The sequence below is a fragment of the Mastigoproctus giganteus genome, chromosome 2 (genome assembly GCF_048544385.1).
Source record: "Mastigoproctus giganteus isolate SK-2022 chromosome 2, ASM4854438v1, whole genome shotgun sequence".
NCBI classification, from domain to species: domain Eukaryota; kingdom Metazoa; phylum Arthropoda; class Arachnida; order Uropygi; family Thelyphonidae; genus Mastigoproctus; species Mastigoproctus giganteus.
Genome location: NC_143576.1, coordinates 96,076,191 through 96,096,109, shown reverse-complemented (window position 1 = coordinate 96,096,109; position 19,919 = coordinate 96,076,191). Strand labels below are relative to the sequence as shown.

The window sequence follows — 19,919 nt, the reverse complement described above, 5'->3', positions numbered from 1 at the left end:
CTCTTGCATTTGCCCATCATTTTTGCGATTTCTAAACCAAATAAAAAAAAAATCCTATATCCCTGACATAAATAACAAAACAATTTGTCCTTTTGCATTGCAATGGAGCACAGCAATCGACACAATGCACTAAATCAAACAAAACATTTGCTTATTTATTTATTTTATTTTATTATTTTTTTTTATTTTGAGCGGTAGGTGTGAAGACAGCGGGGTTTGCAAGATAATAGGTAGACTAATCTCCCAATGACGACTTATAACACTGGTTCTTTTTGCTTATTTACGACTTGCAAAATATCTGTTCATACCTCTTCTAGTTATTACATGAATTTTTTTTTTTTTTTTTAAATTTGGAGTCTTGAAGTTTCCCAGTAAATCAAAGAGTCTGCTACTTTATTATTTAAAAAAATTCCTGTTTATACTCCGACACGACAACCATGTCAGTAGAGTGTACAATAAATTGTCAATACAAATATTTATCATTTTAGTAGTCACGGGCTTGAACCCCAGTCCACTCAAGGAATGCGTGCTATGCACTCTCGCTCCTGACCACTGGGCTACGTCAGGCCTTACCATATTTAATGTTGATAATGTCTTACTGTGTGTTTAATTTATCAGTTAAACTTTATTATATGTATAAAATAATTATATTATTTATAATTTGTACATGAAAATCACGTTATATATGGAGTCAACAGGTGTTCACTTATATCCGCGGTTTCAGCCATCCACGGTAGGTCTTGGAACATATCCCCCATCGATATGGGGATCTTACTGTATATCATTAGAGAATGAACGAAAAAAGGTGATGCACTAATAAACCAAGTTCTAATAATCAGTATAGTACATTACAAACACATGGATAATAATACATATTTGTGTATATTCAACATTTCTAAATTTGTAAAATATTGTATTTTACAGCATAAGGGTAAAAATATATTAATAATCACCAAAAGTAATATTTTTTTTTTTTTTTTATTATTAAAACTGATACTTCCGCTATTTCTATGATCATTTATGTTTTCCTCTGTATACATATATTTTTTTTAACAATGATTAGTAAGAACATAAATAGGTAGGAAATTAGAGTAAGAAGTTTTAAAGTTAAGTAAAAATGATGTTTTTATAGTATCAGTACATTGTTTCTATCTTTTGTCCACAGACTATTAACTTAAGAACCCTCTTTATATTTACATTGTGAGAAGTTATTGTGAAAAAAAATTGTACAAGTTTTTAAGTATTCTGGGTAATGCTCTGGGCTTTTCACAATTTTTGAAAAATCGTCCTATTTTTCATGGGCTAGCAATTGATTGAATTGTTCATTTTTGCTTTCCATTTCTACAAAATTTTTCAAGCTTGTGAATTGATCAAAACATATAGCATCAATTTGAATGTCTTTAGTGATCAATTACTGGACACTATTTTGCACATTCTTCCATGTTGACTTTTCATTTAGGTTTATTCATGTGAAACATAAGTTCTTGTAGAGGTTGTAGGCACATACTGTACAGTACGGACCACTCATATGACAGGTTAGGTTCCAGACCCCTGCCGAAAAGCAAAAAGTGGAACAAAAGCCTAATAACATGTTTAAACTATCATATATTAAGTGAGCAACAGAGCTAAGCCTCAAAAATGATATGAAAATCAAATGTATATAGTACACTCATTTTCTTACGTTAATATTTTCGCCCTTAGCTTATAGTGATTGATGAATGTAAATTTAAAAAAAAAAAAAAAAAAGAAAAAAAGAATATATTTGTTGTAGGAAGGACGAAGGAGATGGGACATTTTCATCATCTGACTCATTAACAAATCTTATTCGTTTTGACAATGAAAATTTAGTTGAAGGTCTTGCAGCGATTTGTGTTGCAGTTGCCGTTGAAGATTGTTCAAGGTTAGCTGTTGCTGTCAAATGCTGTGATGGTACTTTCTTAAAGTAGGAAAACAATGAACTTTGCCTCATGAATATCCATCTCCTCTTCCTTAGAATTTCTTTATAGCATGCAATATCATCTAGAAGTCTTGCATTCACGTTAGAACTTCTTTCGAAATTTGGATCAATTCTCTCAAAAGCTGCCATCCCCATTTCTATACAGTTGATAGCTTCTTCCAATTCCTCAGTGGCCATTTCTCTAGGGACAGCAGGAATATCATCAGGATGGGACTCCCCTTTATGAAACATCCTTCTTTGCTCTTCAATCAGAAGATCTTCGTCCATTAGGGTCTCATCATGAGAGACAAACAATTATGCCACATCAGGCTCGACTTCCAATTCTAATTCCCTTGCCATTTCCACAACATTTGTAGTGACTTCCTTCACTGAATTCTGAAAGTCTTCACATTGTCCATAAGATTTGGAATTAGCTTCTTCCAAGCACCTTTCAATGTTGTTTCTTTAACTTGTTCCCATGGATCTCTAATAGTTTTTATACCATTCAAAATTGTGAAGCCCTTCCAAAATGCTTTTAATTTGTTTTGTTTATGTCCAGCTATTGTATCACTGTCTAAGGTGTTTATAGCCATAGCAAAAATTCTTCTTAAGTAATACGATTTAAACACTGCAATTACACCTTGATCCATGGTTTTTGATCTGTTTTTAATAACGGCACCCTTAAGTAAATTTTATTTTGCACCACCCCTACTCAATTTTCTTCCTGTTAGATCTGATTTTCTCTCTTCTCTCTCTCTCTCTCTCTCTCTCTCTCTCTCTCTCTCTCTCTCTATATATATATATATATATATATATATATATATCTGATAATTATAATAAATATGATATTTATTATAATAATATAATTATAAGGATGTACCTCTTTATAATGAAATAAATACTTAAAACTAGGTTCAAATTACTTGGCACCCCTGGAATGTTGTTGCGGCACCCTGGTTGAAAAACGGCACTGCCTTGATCCATAGGCTGCATCAAGGCAGTGCCGTTTTTCTACCTGTAAATACATGGTTGTATTTGCAGGTAGAAAAACATTTATCTCATTGTACAAACCAATTAGAGCTCTAGGATGGCCAGGGACATTGTAAGAAGTAAAATCTTAAAAGGAATTTTCTTTTCCTTGCAATAAGTCTCAACTGTAGGCTTAAAATAGTCTGTGAACCAATTTGAGAAAAGATCTCCAGTCATCCAAGCTTTTGAATTAGATTAATAATAAACAGGGAGGCTAGTTCTTTAGGGCCCTAGGATTTTCTGAATGATAAATCATCATAGGTTTTAACTTGCAATAACCAGCTGCATTAGCCCCGAACAAGAGAGTTAACCTGTCTTTTGCAGCTTTCAAGCCAGGCATCGACTTCTCCTCTTTAGCAATAAAAGTCCTAGAAGGCATCTTCTTCCAATATAGGGCAGTTTTGTCCACATTGAAAATCTGCTGCTTAGTATATCCATTAGTAAATACATGGTTGTATTTGCAGGTAGAAAAACATTTATCTCATTGTACAAACCAATTAGAGCTCTAGGATGGCCAGGGACATTGTAAGAAGTAAAATCTTAAAAGGAATTTTCTTTTCCTTGCAATAAGTCTCAACTGTAGGCTTAAAATAGTCTGTGAACCAATTTGAGAAAAGATCTCCAGTCATCCAAGCTTTTGAATTAGATTAATAATAAACAGGGAGGCTAGTTCTTTAGGGCCCTAGGATTTTCTGAATGATAAATCATCATAGGTTTTAACTTGCAATAACCAGCTGCATTAGCCCCGAACAAGAGAGTTAACCTGTCTTTTGCAGCTTTCAAGCCAGGCATCGACTTCTCCTCTTTAGCAATAAAAGTCCTAGAAGGCATCTTCTTCCAATATAGGGCAGTTTTGTCCACATTGAAAATCTGCTGCTTAGTATATCCACTAGATGGCTTCTTTCCTTAAACCTATTAAACCAGCCTCTGCTCGTTTCAAATTTATCCTCAGAAGCTTCCTCACCTCTCTCAGCCTTCATAGCATTGAAAAGATTTAGGGCCTTGTCCTGGATGATGGCTTGGCTTAAAGGCACGTTGTGACTGGTTTCATGTTCAGTCCACATAAGTAAAAGTTTTTCCATGTCAGCAATAAGGCTATCACGTTTTCTTATAACTTTAGTGTTCACTGGTGTAACACTTCTAATTTCCTTCAACGCTTTATCCTTAGTGTTCATAATTGTACTAACTGTTTGGCAAGCCAAACCTAGCTTATGGCCTATCTCAGCCATAGACATACTTTGCTCACTTAGTTTAATCATTTCTAACTTGGCATTTAAAGAAAGAGACTTAAGACACCCTTTTTTTTTTATCACTAGTTAAAAAAAAAAAAAGTGCGACACTTAGATGCCATTGTAATTAGCACAAAAATATTATATATAATAACTTTAAAAAGTTTGAAAGTTTAGTAAATTACCAGAATATAAAGAGATGTAGAGTGCACAAGTGCTGTAAACAAACTGAATCACCGACAATATTTTGGCGCACAAAGCCATTCTCGAACCCTCTGCTGAGCATGTCGTGCAAAAATGCTGAAAAAGCAGAACAAGCACCAAACATAACGAACATGGATATAATTGGAAACTGCCATATTAGCAGAATGCTGTAAAGCGGGACCCTATTGCATAGAGATTTCTTCTCATAAAAAAATTTTTTGCACATATCTTGATTTTGTGCGCATTTTTTTTTTTTTTTTGCAAGTAATGATTTAATTTTTAGAGGAATGAATGTTTGAGTTGAGCACTCTTCAAGAATGTTCCTCACTGATTTCAAATTGCGTAATATTCCAGCAGTTCAGTTGTATTCTCTTTCAGTGTCAATGCGGAATACACTCGTACATGAGTGTACTAACCAAAGGTATAATTCACTGAACTAGTTTTCAAAAAATATATATTACTTCAGTGTTAGAAATGTTTGAATTATCCTTTCAACACTTAGAAATAATGACAACCACTTTGTCTTGCTGTTGGAGAGGAACTGTCTTCACTGAACGTTCACAAATTATCGATATTCTTTCAAATCCTCAGTTCACCTGGTACTGATGTGAAAATGTTGATAAGTTTTAAAGATAATATTTTAGTGTCAATTTACTACTCTTCAGTTTCACTATGTACACAGTTATTTAAGATAAAGCAGGGTAGCCCATACCAATCAGGGTTTTTTTTTTTTTTTTTTTGCAACAATGTCTTCAGTTTTGAAAATACATTATTCCTTTTTTCGTTGTGCCCAATTCCTCCGAACATCATATTGCAGTTGCCAGCGGTAAATGAAATACATTTTTCTAATGAATTGTTACTAGTGTGTGCTTTTTAAGTGGTCAGAAACTACTTCTCCTGTCTTGTCTGTTGTGTTTTCTATTTCACTCAGTTTTGACTACAAACCATTTTTTGATTAACTTTCCAATCAAAATATTGAATGATTATTGGAAAAATTTTACTGAATCATGTTTACTAGCATTGGTAGAAACACCACACAATACAATATTGTTTATATTTTTTTTTTTTTTTTTTTTTATGTGAACCCCAAACACGAGAGGTATTAGAACCTATAGTACTTAGTACCGTGCTTGGGTTGGAGGTTGAGAAGACGAAAGAAGATATTTGTTGACATTGGACTTGAACTTCTGTAGATTGTAATTTTCAGGAAATACATATGAAGGAAGGTTGTTCCAGAAAACGGCAGTTGAATGAATAAATGAGGAAGATGAAAAGTTGGTTCTGTGGGTTTGAAGTTGGACAGTAAATGGATGTTGGCTGGTGGCGGCACGTGTTCGGACTGTTTTGAAAGAGAGAGCGGGAATTATAGAAGCCAATTCAGAAGAACAGTGCCCATGGAAATATCTGTAGAAGAGGCATGCAGCAGAAACAGTACGTCTATGAGAAAGCGAGTGGAGAGACTCTGTTAGAGATGAATCATTAATTAACCTAACTGCCCTCTTCTGAATGGAATCAAGAAGCCTGAGAGAGGTTTTGGGGGCACCACCCCAAATGTGGGAACAATATTCCATGGCAGGGCGGATTTGCGATTTATACAGAGTGAGCAGCTGTTTGGAAGAAAAGTAACGCCGAGAGCGAAAGAGAAAACCAAGTTTTTTAGATGCAGAGGAAGCAATATTTGTAATGTGCTTGTGCCAAGAGAGATTAGAAGTCAAGGTAATCCCCAAAAGAGATATATCCTTTTGCCTAGAAATTGGAGTGTCACTAAAGATAAGCATAGGAGCAGAAGAATCCTTTTTGCGAGATATAAGACAAGACTGAGTTTTAGAAGGGTTGAAATCAACTAAGTTGTCTTTGCCCCACTGGAGAATTACCTGAAGATCGGCATTTAAGGAATTGGTAGCAGATTTTCGAGAAGTTGAAGCTGATTGAGCAGGGCAAGGTTTCTCAAAATGGAAAGTTGAATGCAATGTGCTATCATCGGCAAAACTATGGATAGGATTTCCAGTCAATGGAAGAAGGTCATTGATATACAAGAGGAAAAGAGTGGGGGAAAGAACTGAACCTTGGGGGACACCGGCATTAGTGGAGAAGTTAGAAGACAGAGAGCCATCTACCATCACCCTCAGTGAGCGATCAGAGAGAAAACTGGATAACCAATTACTAAAAACAGTTGGCAAACCATAAGATGGAAGCTTGTTTAGAAGACCTTTATGCCAAACACGATCGAAAGCCTTTGAGATGTCAAGAGCAACTGCTTGTGTTTCACCGAACCTTTCCATTGAAGTAGTCCATAAATGGGTAACATAAGCCAGAATATCACCAGTGGATCGACACCGACGGAATCCATACTGGCGATCGTTGATCAGACGGAAGGTTTCTAGGTAGTTTAAGAGTTGGCGGTTAATTGATTTCTCCATTACTTTAGAAAGAGTAGAAGTAATTGCAATGGGACGATAATTGGATGGGAGGGATTTGTCACCCCTTTTAGGAACTGGCTGGATATGAGCAAATTTCCAAGCAGAAGGAAAAACACCTTTGGAATAAGAAAATGAAAAAAGGCGGCAAAGAATAGGAGTAAGTTCAGGAGCACAGATTTTGAGAACAAGTGGAGAAATACCATCAGGACCTGGAGCTTTCTTAGCATCAAGATTCATCAAAATCCTTCTGATATCCTTTTGACGGAAGACCACAGGAGGCATTGAATGGACCGTGTTGGGAATGGTGGGAGGTGTTTTACCAAGTTCATTAATACATGAGCTGGAAGAAAAATGGGATGCTAGCAGGTCAGCTTTATCCTTGGCTGAAGTGACAACAGAACCATCTGGTTTGGTCAGAGGTGGAAGCAGAGATGGGCAAAAGTTGCGGCCAATAGCTTTGGCAAGAGACCAGAATGCTCGGCTACCATTAGGGCAAGAAGCAAGTTTTCTACTCTTAGCCTGTTCAAACTCTAGTTTGGACTGATTAATAACTGCTTTACAATTGTTGCGAGCTTTGGTGTAGGCAGAAAATGAAACTGAAGAATTAGAAACAAGCCAATTACGATATGCAACATTCTTCTCTTGAACAGCCTTAGCACATTTATTGGAAAACCAAGGTTTAGATAAAGGACGAGATTTTAAAGTGGAGTGTGGGATAAAGGATTCCATTCCTGCAAGAATAATTTCACTGACACGATCTGAGCAAACGTTGACATCAGGAGTTTTGAAACAGTAATCCGACCAAGGAAAAGAAGAAAAGAAGTCTCGCAGGTCATCCCATTTTGCATTCTTGTAATGCCAAACAACACGAGGTTGGGAATAGCCATGAGATAAAGGTTCCATTGGAGAAGAGACAATCACCAAGTTGTGATCTGAAGTGCCTAAAGGACCTCTCACTTCGACCGTGTACTTAGAAGGGTTGTTTGTGAGAAAAAGATCAAGCGTATTGGCTGTATGATTAGGATTGTCCGGTATTCTTGTAGGTAAATGAACAATCTGTGCTAGGTCATTAGTAATTGCAAAAGCCTCAGCATCTCGACCTGCTGGGTCGGTGTGACTAGAAAACGGAAGCCAGCTGGAGTTGTGAACATTAAAATCACCAAGGAAAATTACCTCACTGTTAGGAAAGTTGGACTGGAGAAAGTCAAGTTGCAACGAGAGGAAGTCAAAGAGCTCCAAGTGATTAGTGGAGTTGGGAGAACGGTAGAGACAACAGATGAATTTGACACAATGAGGTAGAGAGATTTTAAGCCAGAGAAGATCAAAGAGAGGAGATTCCAAATTGCCAAGTCTCTGACAGGGAATATCAGAACGGACATATGCACAAGTACCACCTTTGAGGCGAAAGGAATCATACAGCGAATAATTTGGGCATCTGAGATGAACAGTAGTTGAATCAGCCGATAACTGAGATTCTGTCAGAAAAAGTACATGGGGTTTGGCAGACTGCAAGTGGAAATGGACATCGTTGAGATTAGAATTGAGACCACGTATATTTGTGAAATGAATTAGGAAATCCTTGGGAGGTTTAGATCTTTTCGCAGATAAGCTTGTTCTATTAGTTTGACAATTCATGGTGTATTCAATAGAAGAAAAAGTGGGTGGGACATGCTGTATGACGTAATGAAATTTTTGGATATGGCGTACATGTGGGAAGAATATACCCAGATCCTTGACATAACGTGGCCTCGACAATGCTCCCCGCATACACACTACTCGGACTCCCTCCAGTCACTATCTGGCAGAGTAGAGGTAGCAAGATTATACACTAGCTGATCCGGAAGCCTCCTAGAGAGTTACCAATAGGTTCGGTCCGGTGTACTAACTAGCGGCCGGCCTGCGAAAACCGTTTTAGAGCTGTACCCTCGAAATGTAAGGAATATTGGATCTCGCCACAACGTTCATCATAACCTCAAAAGTCATCAATCATACTGCATGATGGAAAAGATAGGGAAGGGTTGACCGGAACTTAGCTCTAGAGACTAAACATGGGTTCCACCACTTCAAGTGTTTTTATATTAAGTGTTTTTAGCACATCTTCACCAGAATGCTTTGCAATCGAAAAAAATGATGCCAGTCTTGGTTTTGGCACAGTCAAACCAGTTCTTGGCAACTTCAATCAGGGAAAGTAATTTTGAACAAGATTGGATGTGCAGTTTGTTGAAATTAAACTCCTATGGTATTTAATTCAGTGAAAAGCAAAAACCTTGGCAGTGGTGACAGGTTTTGTTGCTTGTTGTCATTTGCTTTTCCAAAATAAGTTTTTCAATTTTACCCAAGAACTCTAGTCTCTAATGGCTTTTGTATTTTTCTCTTTCCTTATGATGTTTTAAATCAGCAGCACCTTTATTTGCCACTGAAACGAATGTTCCAGATTTGCATCTCAAACATTTTGCTTGTTATTGTTATTTGGTTTTTTTTTTTTAGGAGCATTAGCAATTAAGGCCATATTGCTCCGGGATATGCGGTGGTCATTCCCTGACCTTTCCGCATCCTCCGTATTTGGTAGTGATGGGCTCGAACCCCGGTCTAATCAAGAAGCGTGTGCTACGCACTGCTGCTCCTTCCCACCTGGCTGTGGAGGCGCCTAACATTTTGCTTCCCAGTCATCTCAACTATGGGGCAAGATGACTGGGAAGCAAAAATTTCTTTTTTAGGTCTTCTGCAAATGTACACTTGTTTCGGCATTGTGGTTCCTATAAAATAAATAAATAAATAAAAATAATGATAAATAAATAAACTGAAAAATAACGTAATAATATTTATGAAATTTAATCAACAATAACAATGTTTTTGAATTGTTAGAATGGCCACCATAATTGCCAAATATGAACCCAGTTCAAAATTTATGGTTGTTGTGAAGGCTAAAGTGGCAGAATTAAAGCCTAAAAATCTTTGCGAACTTCAAAGAAAAAAAATTTGAAGTTTTGAATTCAGTAGGAATCAAAACCTGTCAAAAACTATCATTGAGTTTTAGAATTTCAGGAACTCATAATTTCTTCTAAATTATGAATATCTTTAGATATTCTTCAGTTTTGTTTTCCATTCATCAAAAGTTACCAAATGGACTCACCATTTCCATCATGCCACATTAAAACTGGCATAAATTTATTTTTATTTAAGTCTCTAGCAAATTTTAAATTTGTTTTCTTGGGTTAATAGTATAGTCCTATTTCTCACGTGACAATCAACAAAACAATTTTAACTTCACCTTTAATTTCTTTATTACCTGTTGATCCATAATTTCTTTTTCTTTTCTCTGGGAAATTCTTCTTATAATCTTCATGCAAAATAACTTTTAACAATTAAATTTTTTGTATTTGATTTTGGCACATCAGATTTTAGTCCTATATTTTTAACAGTGTTGGAGCTGTGCTGAATGAGTAGTATTAAAAATTTACTGCTGCCTGTGTTACTAAACTGCATGGTGTAGTTAGAGTACTTCACTCCTTTATGAAACATATCAAGATTAAAACTTTTTCCAGAAAAATCATGTAACTACTCTAATTGATTGCACATAGACATTCCTTGCTCTCAATTACTCTTAACAGCATTGCACCGAAAATTGATTATGTAAACAGTGCCTCAGCTGAACTATTGCATGTGACTGTTAACTGTTTTAAATTTCTTTTAAAATTCAAGGTTTCTATAATTTTATTTTTAATACATACAGTATTGCCATTTATATATTTTTGTGTTGTGGTATTCATTATTTGTATGACACATTAAATTTTCTGACAATAAAATTGTTTGCTTGCAAGCCAAATTAACTATGGGGGAATGAAAGTGCTGTTTGCTGGTTTATGTTAGACAGGTTAATGTTTAATAGGAGGACTTAGTGTTTATAGGAGGTCTTAGCAAGGGACTGATAAATTAGCTGCGTAATAGCTAGTTGCTGAAATTGTTTCACAGTGTTGTTGCAGGTGTATCTTCAGTACCTAATAGTCTCAAACATATTTGAGATTATTTGTCACCATAGAGACTTTATCAAGATGTCCCACTTTTTTTGCTAGAGTGGGACATGTTGCAAACTTTACCTTGGCCTCTTTGTGGTCTTCAAAGGAGCCTTTCACGCTGTATGGTGCCAAAGCATTCTGGCTAGGTCCGAGGAGGCTGGGATCTGTGCCTATCTATCATTTAATAGATGATTATTTTCAGGACAGGTGTCTCGTTGTCTCATCTGGACTGTTCTGTTGCGAGACCAGTCACCCACAGCTGCCCTCAAAGATTTGTTCTCTTACCTGTCTGTTGGGACGTTGTCTTTGATGGGTGGCTGTCAATTGAAAAAGAGAAAATTCTTAAGGTGACATTCTTAAAATTCTGCACTGACAACCTGGTTGTTTTGTTTTTGGTGTCTCCAAATGGGAGCTTGAAGAACATGCCAGTGATGTACTGTCTGACCTTAATATCTGGTGTCAGACGCACAAATTACAAATATTGATAACAAAAACCAAGCAAGTGTTGTTTAAGGGTTACTAAATTTAAACAGACCCCCCCCCTAACATTAGACTAGATCCACCAATTAAAATCATCACAAATTATAAATATTTAGGAGTCACAGTCGATGGCAGGTTTCAATTTGTCTTATTGCAAAATGTTAAAACTATAACTGGTAAACTTATTAAAATAACCAAATATTCTTGGGGTATCAAACCCTCCACTTTAAAGTTGTACTATAAATCCATTTTTATCCCAATCGTGTGTTATCCTGCAGGTGCCTGGTGCCCCTATATATCTCATGAATAAATATATCACACAGGCCCAGAGATTTTTTTCCTTCTGGCAGCTTCAAGAGCTTGTTGCATAATCCTACAGGCTTCAGCCCTAGAGGTAATAACAGGAAAATTGCCTATTAAATATGAGGTGATCGTTAATTATTTACAATATCACAGAAGAAAGGAATTATTTGTTGCATTTCAACATTTTTTTTTCTCTAAACTTTGATATACCAACTAAAGACAACATACTTAGAATAAGAAATCAGTTCGTAAGTGACTGGCAGGATGAATGGAACAATGTTATAATGGATAGTATTATGAATAAGTTCTTACCTTGAGTGGCAGAATTTAATAAACATCCTTTGGGCTGGTTTAACCCTGGCTTATATACTATCTTTTTGGTATTAGGACATAGTTTAAACTCTAAATTGTTTATTTTAGGATTGGTTGCTTCTCCATTCTGTAGTTGTGGCCTACCGGAGACTGTGCAACATCTGATAGGAAAAGGCTTATTGGAACTCACATTATAGGTTTTTTAGAGACTTCATCTTGTGCTTTGAACTGTTATGTTCCAGCGACATTTTAGAATTAACTTATTCTTCACTGAACTTGTACATAATATGTTGTTTTCTTGGGTTTGTGTCATGAAATCTTTATAGATTGGACCTGAGCTTTCTACTGTTCTGGACAAACTGTTGTTTTGAACACCTGATATTGTTTTGTTTAAGACAAACTATTGTTTTGAATGTATTGTATAAATTGTGAATATTGATAACCAGCCTCAGAGCTTTGAGAGCTTGACTCTATTTTAATATGGTTTTGGATCAAGTTCAGTTTACTTCCTGATGTTTTAGTGGATTAATTGTTAATAACAATTGTGTGTGATTATGCCATGGAGCTTAGTCATCTTATTGCTTAGAATTAAATTTTCTATATGCTGTTTTATGATAATTTGGATTTGTTCAGATTTATCTTCCTGCATGGTAGATTGATGCAGTGTAATTTAAACTTTGTCGTAATTTCAGATCAAATCTTTTCTTTTCTAGTTGGATGATACTACATATATTTTAATATTTTAAAATGAGCTTTGATTGGATATTGTAGTTGGATTCTATATTAATTAGGGTAAAGTAACTGTATGTTTCTTATAACCGGGTATATGACAACTCTTTTGGTGTTTGCTAGCTTAATGGCTGTTTCCCAAAACTGTTGGAATTATACTGATTGTGTCTCAAGACATTTGACACCATTGATTCTTGTGTCACTGCTGATTAGGCAGTCTAACCCACTTTTGTATAGTTTATGAAAATTATGTTATTTGTTGTTGGATTGTAAATTAATTTTGATCTCCAGTAGTAACCTACTATAATGTTTACTAAACTATTTCTTCCAATATCTAGGAGATGCCTTCCACTTTCATCTCCTATTTTCTGTCTCTTTTCTTCCCCTTCCATCCCATACTTACCATACTAATTCCTATTTTCGTTTTGTTATTCTTGGTTTGCTATTTTGGCATCAGTAAGTATCTTTTCCCTTGTTAGTAGACCTTGTTGCACCTCCACATGGCTAAGGATGGGAGTCAGGGGGCCCTCATATAAGCCTATTAGAATACTGAATTAGTACCTAATCTCCTCACATTGTCTGCAACAAAAGCTTAGCTTAATCTAATCTAAATGCTTAGCTAAATACAAAATAAGCTGACCTTTGTGATTATACAACCTTTGGACTACTATGTACGTACTATAGTTTAAAACACTGCAGTTAATTACACTTCGAGACTGCACCAAAATTGCCTCTAACAAAGGTTTTATGAATATGAAGTTTTAACTTATTAAATCAATCCTGAGCTAAATTCAAATATAAAGTGATCTAAGCTTTAGGACAATTAAAACTATTTATTAGACACAGTTTAGTGTGTTAATTAAAAGTGTATGTTAAGTTTTAAAAAAGTAAATTTTCCAAAAAAAATTCTGTTTTCAAAAGTTAAATTTCAGTTACTGCATTGTTATAGCTTTTACCACAGAATTCCCTTTTAAACCCTATTAAATTGACATTGCTTTATTCTGAAAGTGGAACTGGTAGTTTAGCTCTTCGCCTGGCTCGAAAAGAATTAAGAACTTAAATGCAAGCATCTGCGCAGCATTCTTTTAAATAATAATGCTATTCAACTTTTTTTTTTTAATATTAAGTTTATTCATATCCTGGAATGTATTTATTTGATAGTCATTCTAGTTGGGGTTTTCCCCTTGCACTGTTCTCTCATAGATTATCTTCATCAGCAAAAGTCTTAAGGTTTGTTTTTTGTTTTTTCCCATGTTCATATTTTAATCATAATTTATGTAAATAAACCTTCAATAATTTTTTCAATAAATTATTGTGGAGGGTTTCATTTTGAATATTGTATTTCAGTATATCCTCCCACACCATCATGGAGCATAATCAGGTCAATCTCCTACAATCCCCCACATCCTATTGATAGTTCCTCAGATGAGAAGAGAGACTTTAGAGGTTTGCCCCATATAGTTTAAACCATGCTGAAACTCCAATAGATAGAGAAGTGGATTAACTGTCCTCATCCTCCATAGTTACTGAAAATTTCAGTCTTAAACAGGAGTTAGTCTTCTTAAATCATAAGTAATTTTAAAATGAGTTGAGTTTCTTCCCATATTTCAATGAGTTTTTATTTGCTGTTGATGTGTTAGAATTTATAATGGTTTAAGTTTATGTGAGAAGGCGGTACACTTATTATAGAAGACTTTATATAACATAACATTTTTATAATCTTTATGTATAATTTTTTTAAATTATGCATTGTTCATGCTAGTTTTTAAAATTGCCTTTTATCTTACAGAATGCACCTTTATTCCCAATCCACCTTCATCTGCTGGACTGCTGGTTTCTCCATATTATGCTTCGGGCCGTTCTGATGTTGTTACTTGTGTATGGATGCTAAAACCTACACTACATTTAACCAAAGTAAATTTGGCATTTGAAGATTTCTTTTTAAATAACAGCAAGTTGTTAATATCAGGAACTGATAGTCAGGATGGGGAATACTCAAGTAAGTTCTGTATGACCGATTTTAGAAATTAGGACTTGGTTGGTTGCCATTGGTTGTAACGTTTTAAGAAGAGCAGTGGGTTTGGGATGTAAAGGCATATTTAATTAGCCATTCCTCAATACAAAATGTTTCTGGGCTTTGATCATAATATTTAAATTGGTGGCTTGTGCTTAAATATGTATTTTCCTAAATATAAACACAAGAGAAAGAGGGTAAAATGGAAGATATAATGACTATGTAGAGAAAAAAATTAATGCCCCTACCTGTCAGAAAACTTGAGAGGCAGTAGATAAATAATTTTTGTGCATGTTAAGGGGACTAAAGGGAGTATGATTATGCATGAGTTAAAGCATACATAAATGTAATTAGCACCTTACCTTGAAGTATAAGGTTGTTGCAGAAATGCCAAGTTGGGTTTGAAATTTTCTTGCCTGCATTTTTACACAGACAGAACAGGGGAGTCATTATGAGTACCTTGTTGATATGTCAGCATTATTTATTTGAAATAGTGCCATACCAGCTGTCTCATTGTGAAGGCACTACAATATGAGATACAATTAAAATGATGCCTTTACACTACATACGTAGTTCAAATTTATGGGTAAACTATGGTGTATCTACACCAATATTATATAGTTATTTACCTAAACCCATATGTAATTATGCCTTGTGCATTTTGCCTTCTAATACATTATTATTTATACACTATTTGGCTTCTCTCATATTGTAGAAATAACTTTGCAACTTTGTAACCAGGGTACCTGCCCACTCACTGATGATGAAGCCAAAAAGCTTCAAAACGATGATCTGAGAGAAGAGGCTTTTGTGATTTGTTTTGTTCAGATGTGTTCTACTCATTCTGAAGGTTGAGGAAAGTGTCAGATTGTCTCAAGAGGTTAGTGGCAATCCTTCCAGATGAGGTAATCCCCTTGTGGAGAACCTTCTTTAGAAGGGTAGTAAGTGATTGTTTTTCTTTTGTTTTACATTTCTTTGAAATTTATTTCTACCAAGTTAGGTATTTTCTTTTTTCGTTTTGCTGTGTCAGGCAGTACACGGGATTTGTATTTATTCATTTTCCTTAAGGAGCAGAGACTAATAGTAGTAGTAGTGGCATGCGATGCAAGAAAGCAAGCTTAGGAGTTTATGCAGCATCAGCCAAAAAAAAAATTACAAAACAATCCCCTCTAAATATTTGTTCAGTTCCTCCTTAAATTTATTTAACCTATCAACTTCCACAACAACAGATGGAGGTTTGTTCCAGCAAATAACCACCCGCTGGCTAAAGGCAAATTTCTGCACACCTATTCTACACCTGTCCTTCCTCATCAATTTATGCCTCCTTAGGTTCGTAATCTGAACAAGTGGAAGAATCCCATCGAATTCAGCGTGCTCAACCCATTCAAGGCCTTATACACCTCAATCAGATCACCTCACAGGTGCCTAGTCTCCAGCCACTGCAAATTGCAGAACTTAAGCCTCTCTTGGTAAGAAGATAATTTCATTCCCCTCACCAATCTTGTTGCCCTTCTCTGTACACGCTCAAGCAAATCTACATCCTTCCTAAAATGAGGCCTCCAGACCTGCATGCAGTGCTCAAGGCGTGGCCTGACCATTGCCTTATACAGAAAGACAATCACCTCCTTTTCCCAGCTAACAAAATTCCTGTATGTCATTGACAATACCCCATGACCTGCCCTGGCAGCTTGCCTGTATTGCTCAGAAAACTTCATATCTGATTGCACAAATACTCCCAGGTCTTTTTCATTTTCTACCTCCTTAATTGTAGTACCACACAGTTGGTACATTTCTCTGAGCTTACTTCTACCCATATGCAGTACTTTGCATTTTTCAAAGTTAAACTTCAGTTGCCACTTCTCAGCCCATCTGCCCAAATTTTCTAGATCCTGTTGCAGTAACACACTGCCATTACTGTCATTAACACCCTGCCAACCTTTGTATCATCTGTAAACTTCGATACTAAACCTGATATACCTTCATCAATATCATTGATAAATATACAAAACAAAAGAGGACCCAACACCGAACCCTGTGGGACTCCACTAATAACATTAGTCCACGACGAGCAGTACCCATTGATTACCACCCTCTGTCTTCTCCCACTCAACCATCCTTTTATCCATCATAGCAACTTACCCTTAATACCATTCTGCTCCAATTTGTACAGTAGTCTTCCATGCGCAGCAGTGTCAAAAGCTTTCCTGAAATCCAAGGATGTCAAAATATTTTTTGCATCCACTTCCTTTGTAACCACATCATTATAACCAATCAAATTTGTCAGGCAAGACTTTCCCTTAACAAACCCATGCTGTGTCTAAATTATTGCTGTAGTCTTGTCTAGATGATCCTGCAATGCATCTTTAACCAGTGACTCCATTATTTTACCCGGAATTACAGACCAATTAGAAGTTAAACTAACTGGTCTGTAATTACTTGTGTCACCCAGACGCATCCGTAGCCAGCTGGGAAGGAGCACACATTTCTTGATTAGACCGGGGTTCGAGCTCGTCACCACCAAATACGGAGGATGTGGAAAGGTTAGGGAATGACTACTGCATATCCCAGAGCAATATGGCCTTAGTTGGCTAATGCTCCTAAAAAAAACCAAATAACAATAACAAATAACTTGTCACCCTTTAATCCCCCTTTGTGAATTGGGGACACATTTGCACATCTCCAGTGCATGGGGACCTCCCTGAGTCCAAGGATGCTTTCATAATTATGGCTAAGGGTTTGCTTAGTTGCTTTGCCGCCTCCTTTAATATAACTGGAATGATCCCATCCACCCCAGGTGCCTTTCTTATGTTTAACTTCAACAATTTCTCCTCCACTTTGTTCTCGGTTATTACAAAATCATTAAGCACCCTGCTACAATTTGATAACCTTGTGGCATTTTCAAACCTTAATAACTCCTCATGTGAATGTAGATGCAAAATACTCATTCAGTTTGTTTGCTATCTGAACAGGATCATCAACAGTCGAACCATTGATATCAAGTGGACCAATCAGATTCACCCCTTCCTTTTAGAGTTTATATAAGTAAAGAAATCCTTGCTGTTTTTCTTAACATCCTTTGCCAAAGATTTCTTGTAATCTGCCTTTGCCTGCCTAACCTCCTTTGTGACTTGATTACAGACTAGCTTATATATATCATAGGCTTCTGTGTTGCCTGATAATTTATATGTATCCCATGCATTTTTCTTCTCTGCCACGAGTCTCCTTAGTTCATTTGACAACCGTTTAGGCCTAAACCTTGAACAATATTTCTTAATTGGTATGAAACATTTAGTAGTTTCCACTGTTAATTTCTTGAATGCTTCACTTCCCACTTAGAATTTGCTGTTGGTAACATCATCAGTTGGTCCCACTGTACAGAATTTAAAAACTGTCTGAGACCACTATAGTCGCATTTACGGAAGCAAAAACTCCTTCCTTTACCCCTGATGGTAATTATATCTTTAAGTAAATCCCACATCAGTACACTGTGATCACTGCCACCTAATGGTTCCTTTATCTGCAAATTCTTAATACGTGAATGATCACTGCTGATAACCAGATCAAGAGTATTATCCTCTCTGGTTGCCTCTCGAACATACTGCTGCAGAAAACAATCATCCAATAAATCCACAAAAGTCTAACTAGTGTGTGAGTGACCAACCCACAAGTTCCAGTCAATATCTGGGAAGTTAAAATCCCAAATTATAAGACATTCTGATTTACTAGCCCACTCTATTTCTCTGTACAATTGTTCATTATACCCATTCGAGTCATTAGGCCTATAACACACTCCTACTCTTATTTTAGCTTTCGCAGTGCTTATGTCACACCAACAGTGCACTGTTCATCTATATCAACTGGATGCACTTCTTTGGATTTTATGTTTTTTTAATTAACAGCATAACACCTCCTCCCTTCCTATCCTTTCTGTACACATTGTACTTCCCAAATTCCAGTTCTGCATTCCCTATATCTGTGACACCATGTCTCTGCTATCCCAACAATATCCGCCTTTGATGTCTTGACCAACACTTCAAATTCATCAAATTTATTTACTATACTTCTAGCAATGGTATACATGTACATATTTTTATTATTAGTTACCCTAACACATCCCATATACCCACCTGTTTCACAATGATTGCCATCAGTCCCTGAAACCCCCAACACTCCTTGCTCCATGCCGCTGCTTATACTAATAGAAGTAGTGCAAGAATCACCTTCACCTCTTCCTGCAGCTACTTTTAGTGTGTGTGGAACCCCGAAGCTAGCAGTTTTCTGACCCACCTAACACTGCCTCAATAGCATCAGCAAATATTCTTGCTTCTATTTAAGTGTATCCCATCCCTGTAGAAGCAGTCTCTCCTGTTAACAAACACAGACTAGACTGAAAAAAATTTTTACCTCTTGAGCTTTGCACATTTCCTCCAGGGCCGAATTGATTGACAAGGCTCTTATCGTGTCTGTGCAGAATTGCAGACACTTTCAAATTTAACCCTAATTCACGACTTTTTTGCAACATTGACCTGTACTTATTAAGTAAATCTGCAGATGTCCTACTTTTAATGTCATTGGTGTCAACGTGTACTACAATATCACCCTTTGTGCCCTTAAAAGATATATGCTTTACAACGTAATCAACTTTTGCCCTTGGCAGACATACTGTGGTCCTATTCCATCTATCCTTTTTACACAATATGTTCCCCGTCTCCCTGACAATATAGTCACCAACGGCAACTAACTCCTGTGGGACCAGTGCATTCTGCCTTGGAGGTTGCCGCTGTGTTGCCCGATGTCCAGGAGTGAGCTCCGGCACTGAGTTGGGCAGATGAGAGCTTGACGGGCCCTCATTAATTTCCTCAAGGGCATCTACCCTACACCTCAAGCTCTCATAGACGCCCATCACAAAGCTAAGCTGACACCTAATTTCTAGACACTCTCTGCACCTGGCACACACAAAGACATCCTCCTTGGCTGGATCATGTTCTGTTCCAGAAAGTTCAGCAAACATTTCACAAGTTGCACATTTTTTAGGCTGTGATGCTTTGGAGAATCACCCCCCCCCCCCCCCCCCGAGTTCTCCCCCGAGTCAGCACTCCTGCCACTTTGTGCCTGTTGCTTTTCTGCTCTAGTCTGGGGCCATTAATAAGATCAATAAATTTAATTAATTAATTGTCAATACCACACTATCTAATAGAATACTAAATGCGGGGATGTGAATTATGCTATATAGTTTTACCTTAGAGC

The 19,919-nt window shown here is 36.5% G+C and overlaps 1 protein-coding gene across 4 annotated transcripts in view; it reads left to right on the top strand.

Moving 5' to 3' along the window:
* LOC150089441 (cubilin-like) overlaps positions 1 to 19,919 on the top strand; it is a 321,441-nt gene that overhangs the window by 29,914 nt on the left and 271,608 nt on the right. For all 4 annotated transcript variants that reach the window (XR_016548045.1, XM_090389480.1, XM_090389481.1 and 1 more), the window contains exon 4: positions 14,448 to 14,657. Coding sequence is in view for 3 of the 4 variants with exons in the window: in XM_090389480.1 (XP_090245606.1) it covers positions 14,448 to 14,657 (210 nt within the window). In the remaining variant the exon portion in view is untranslated. The remainder of the gene's footprint in view (positions 1 to 14,447; positions 14,658 to 19,919) is intronic.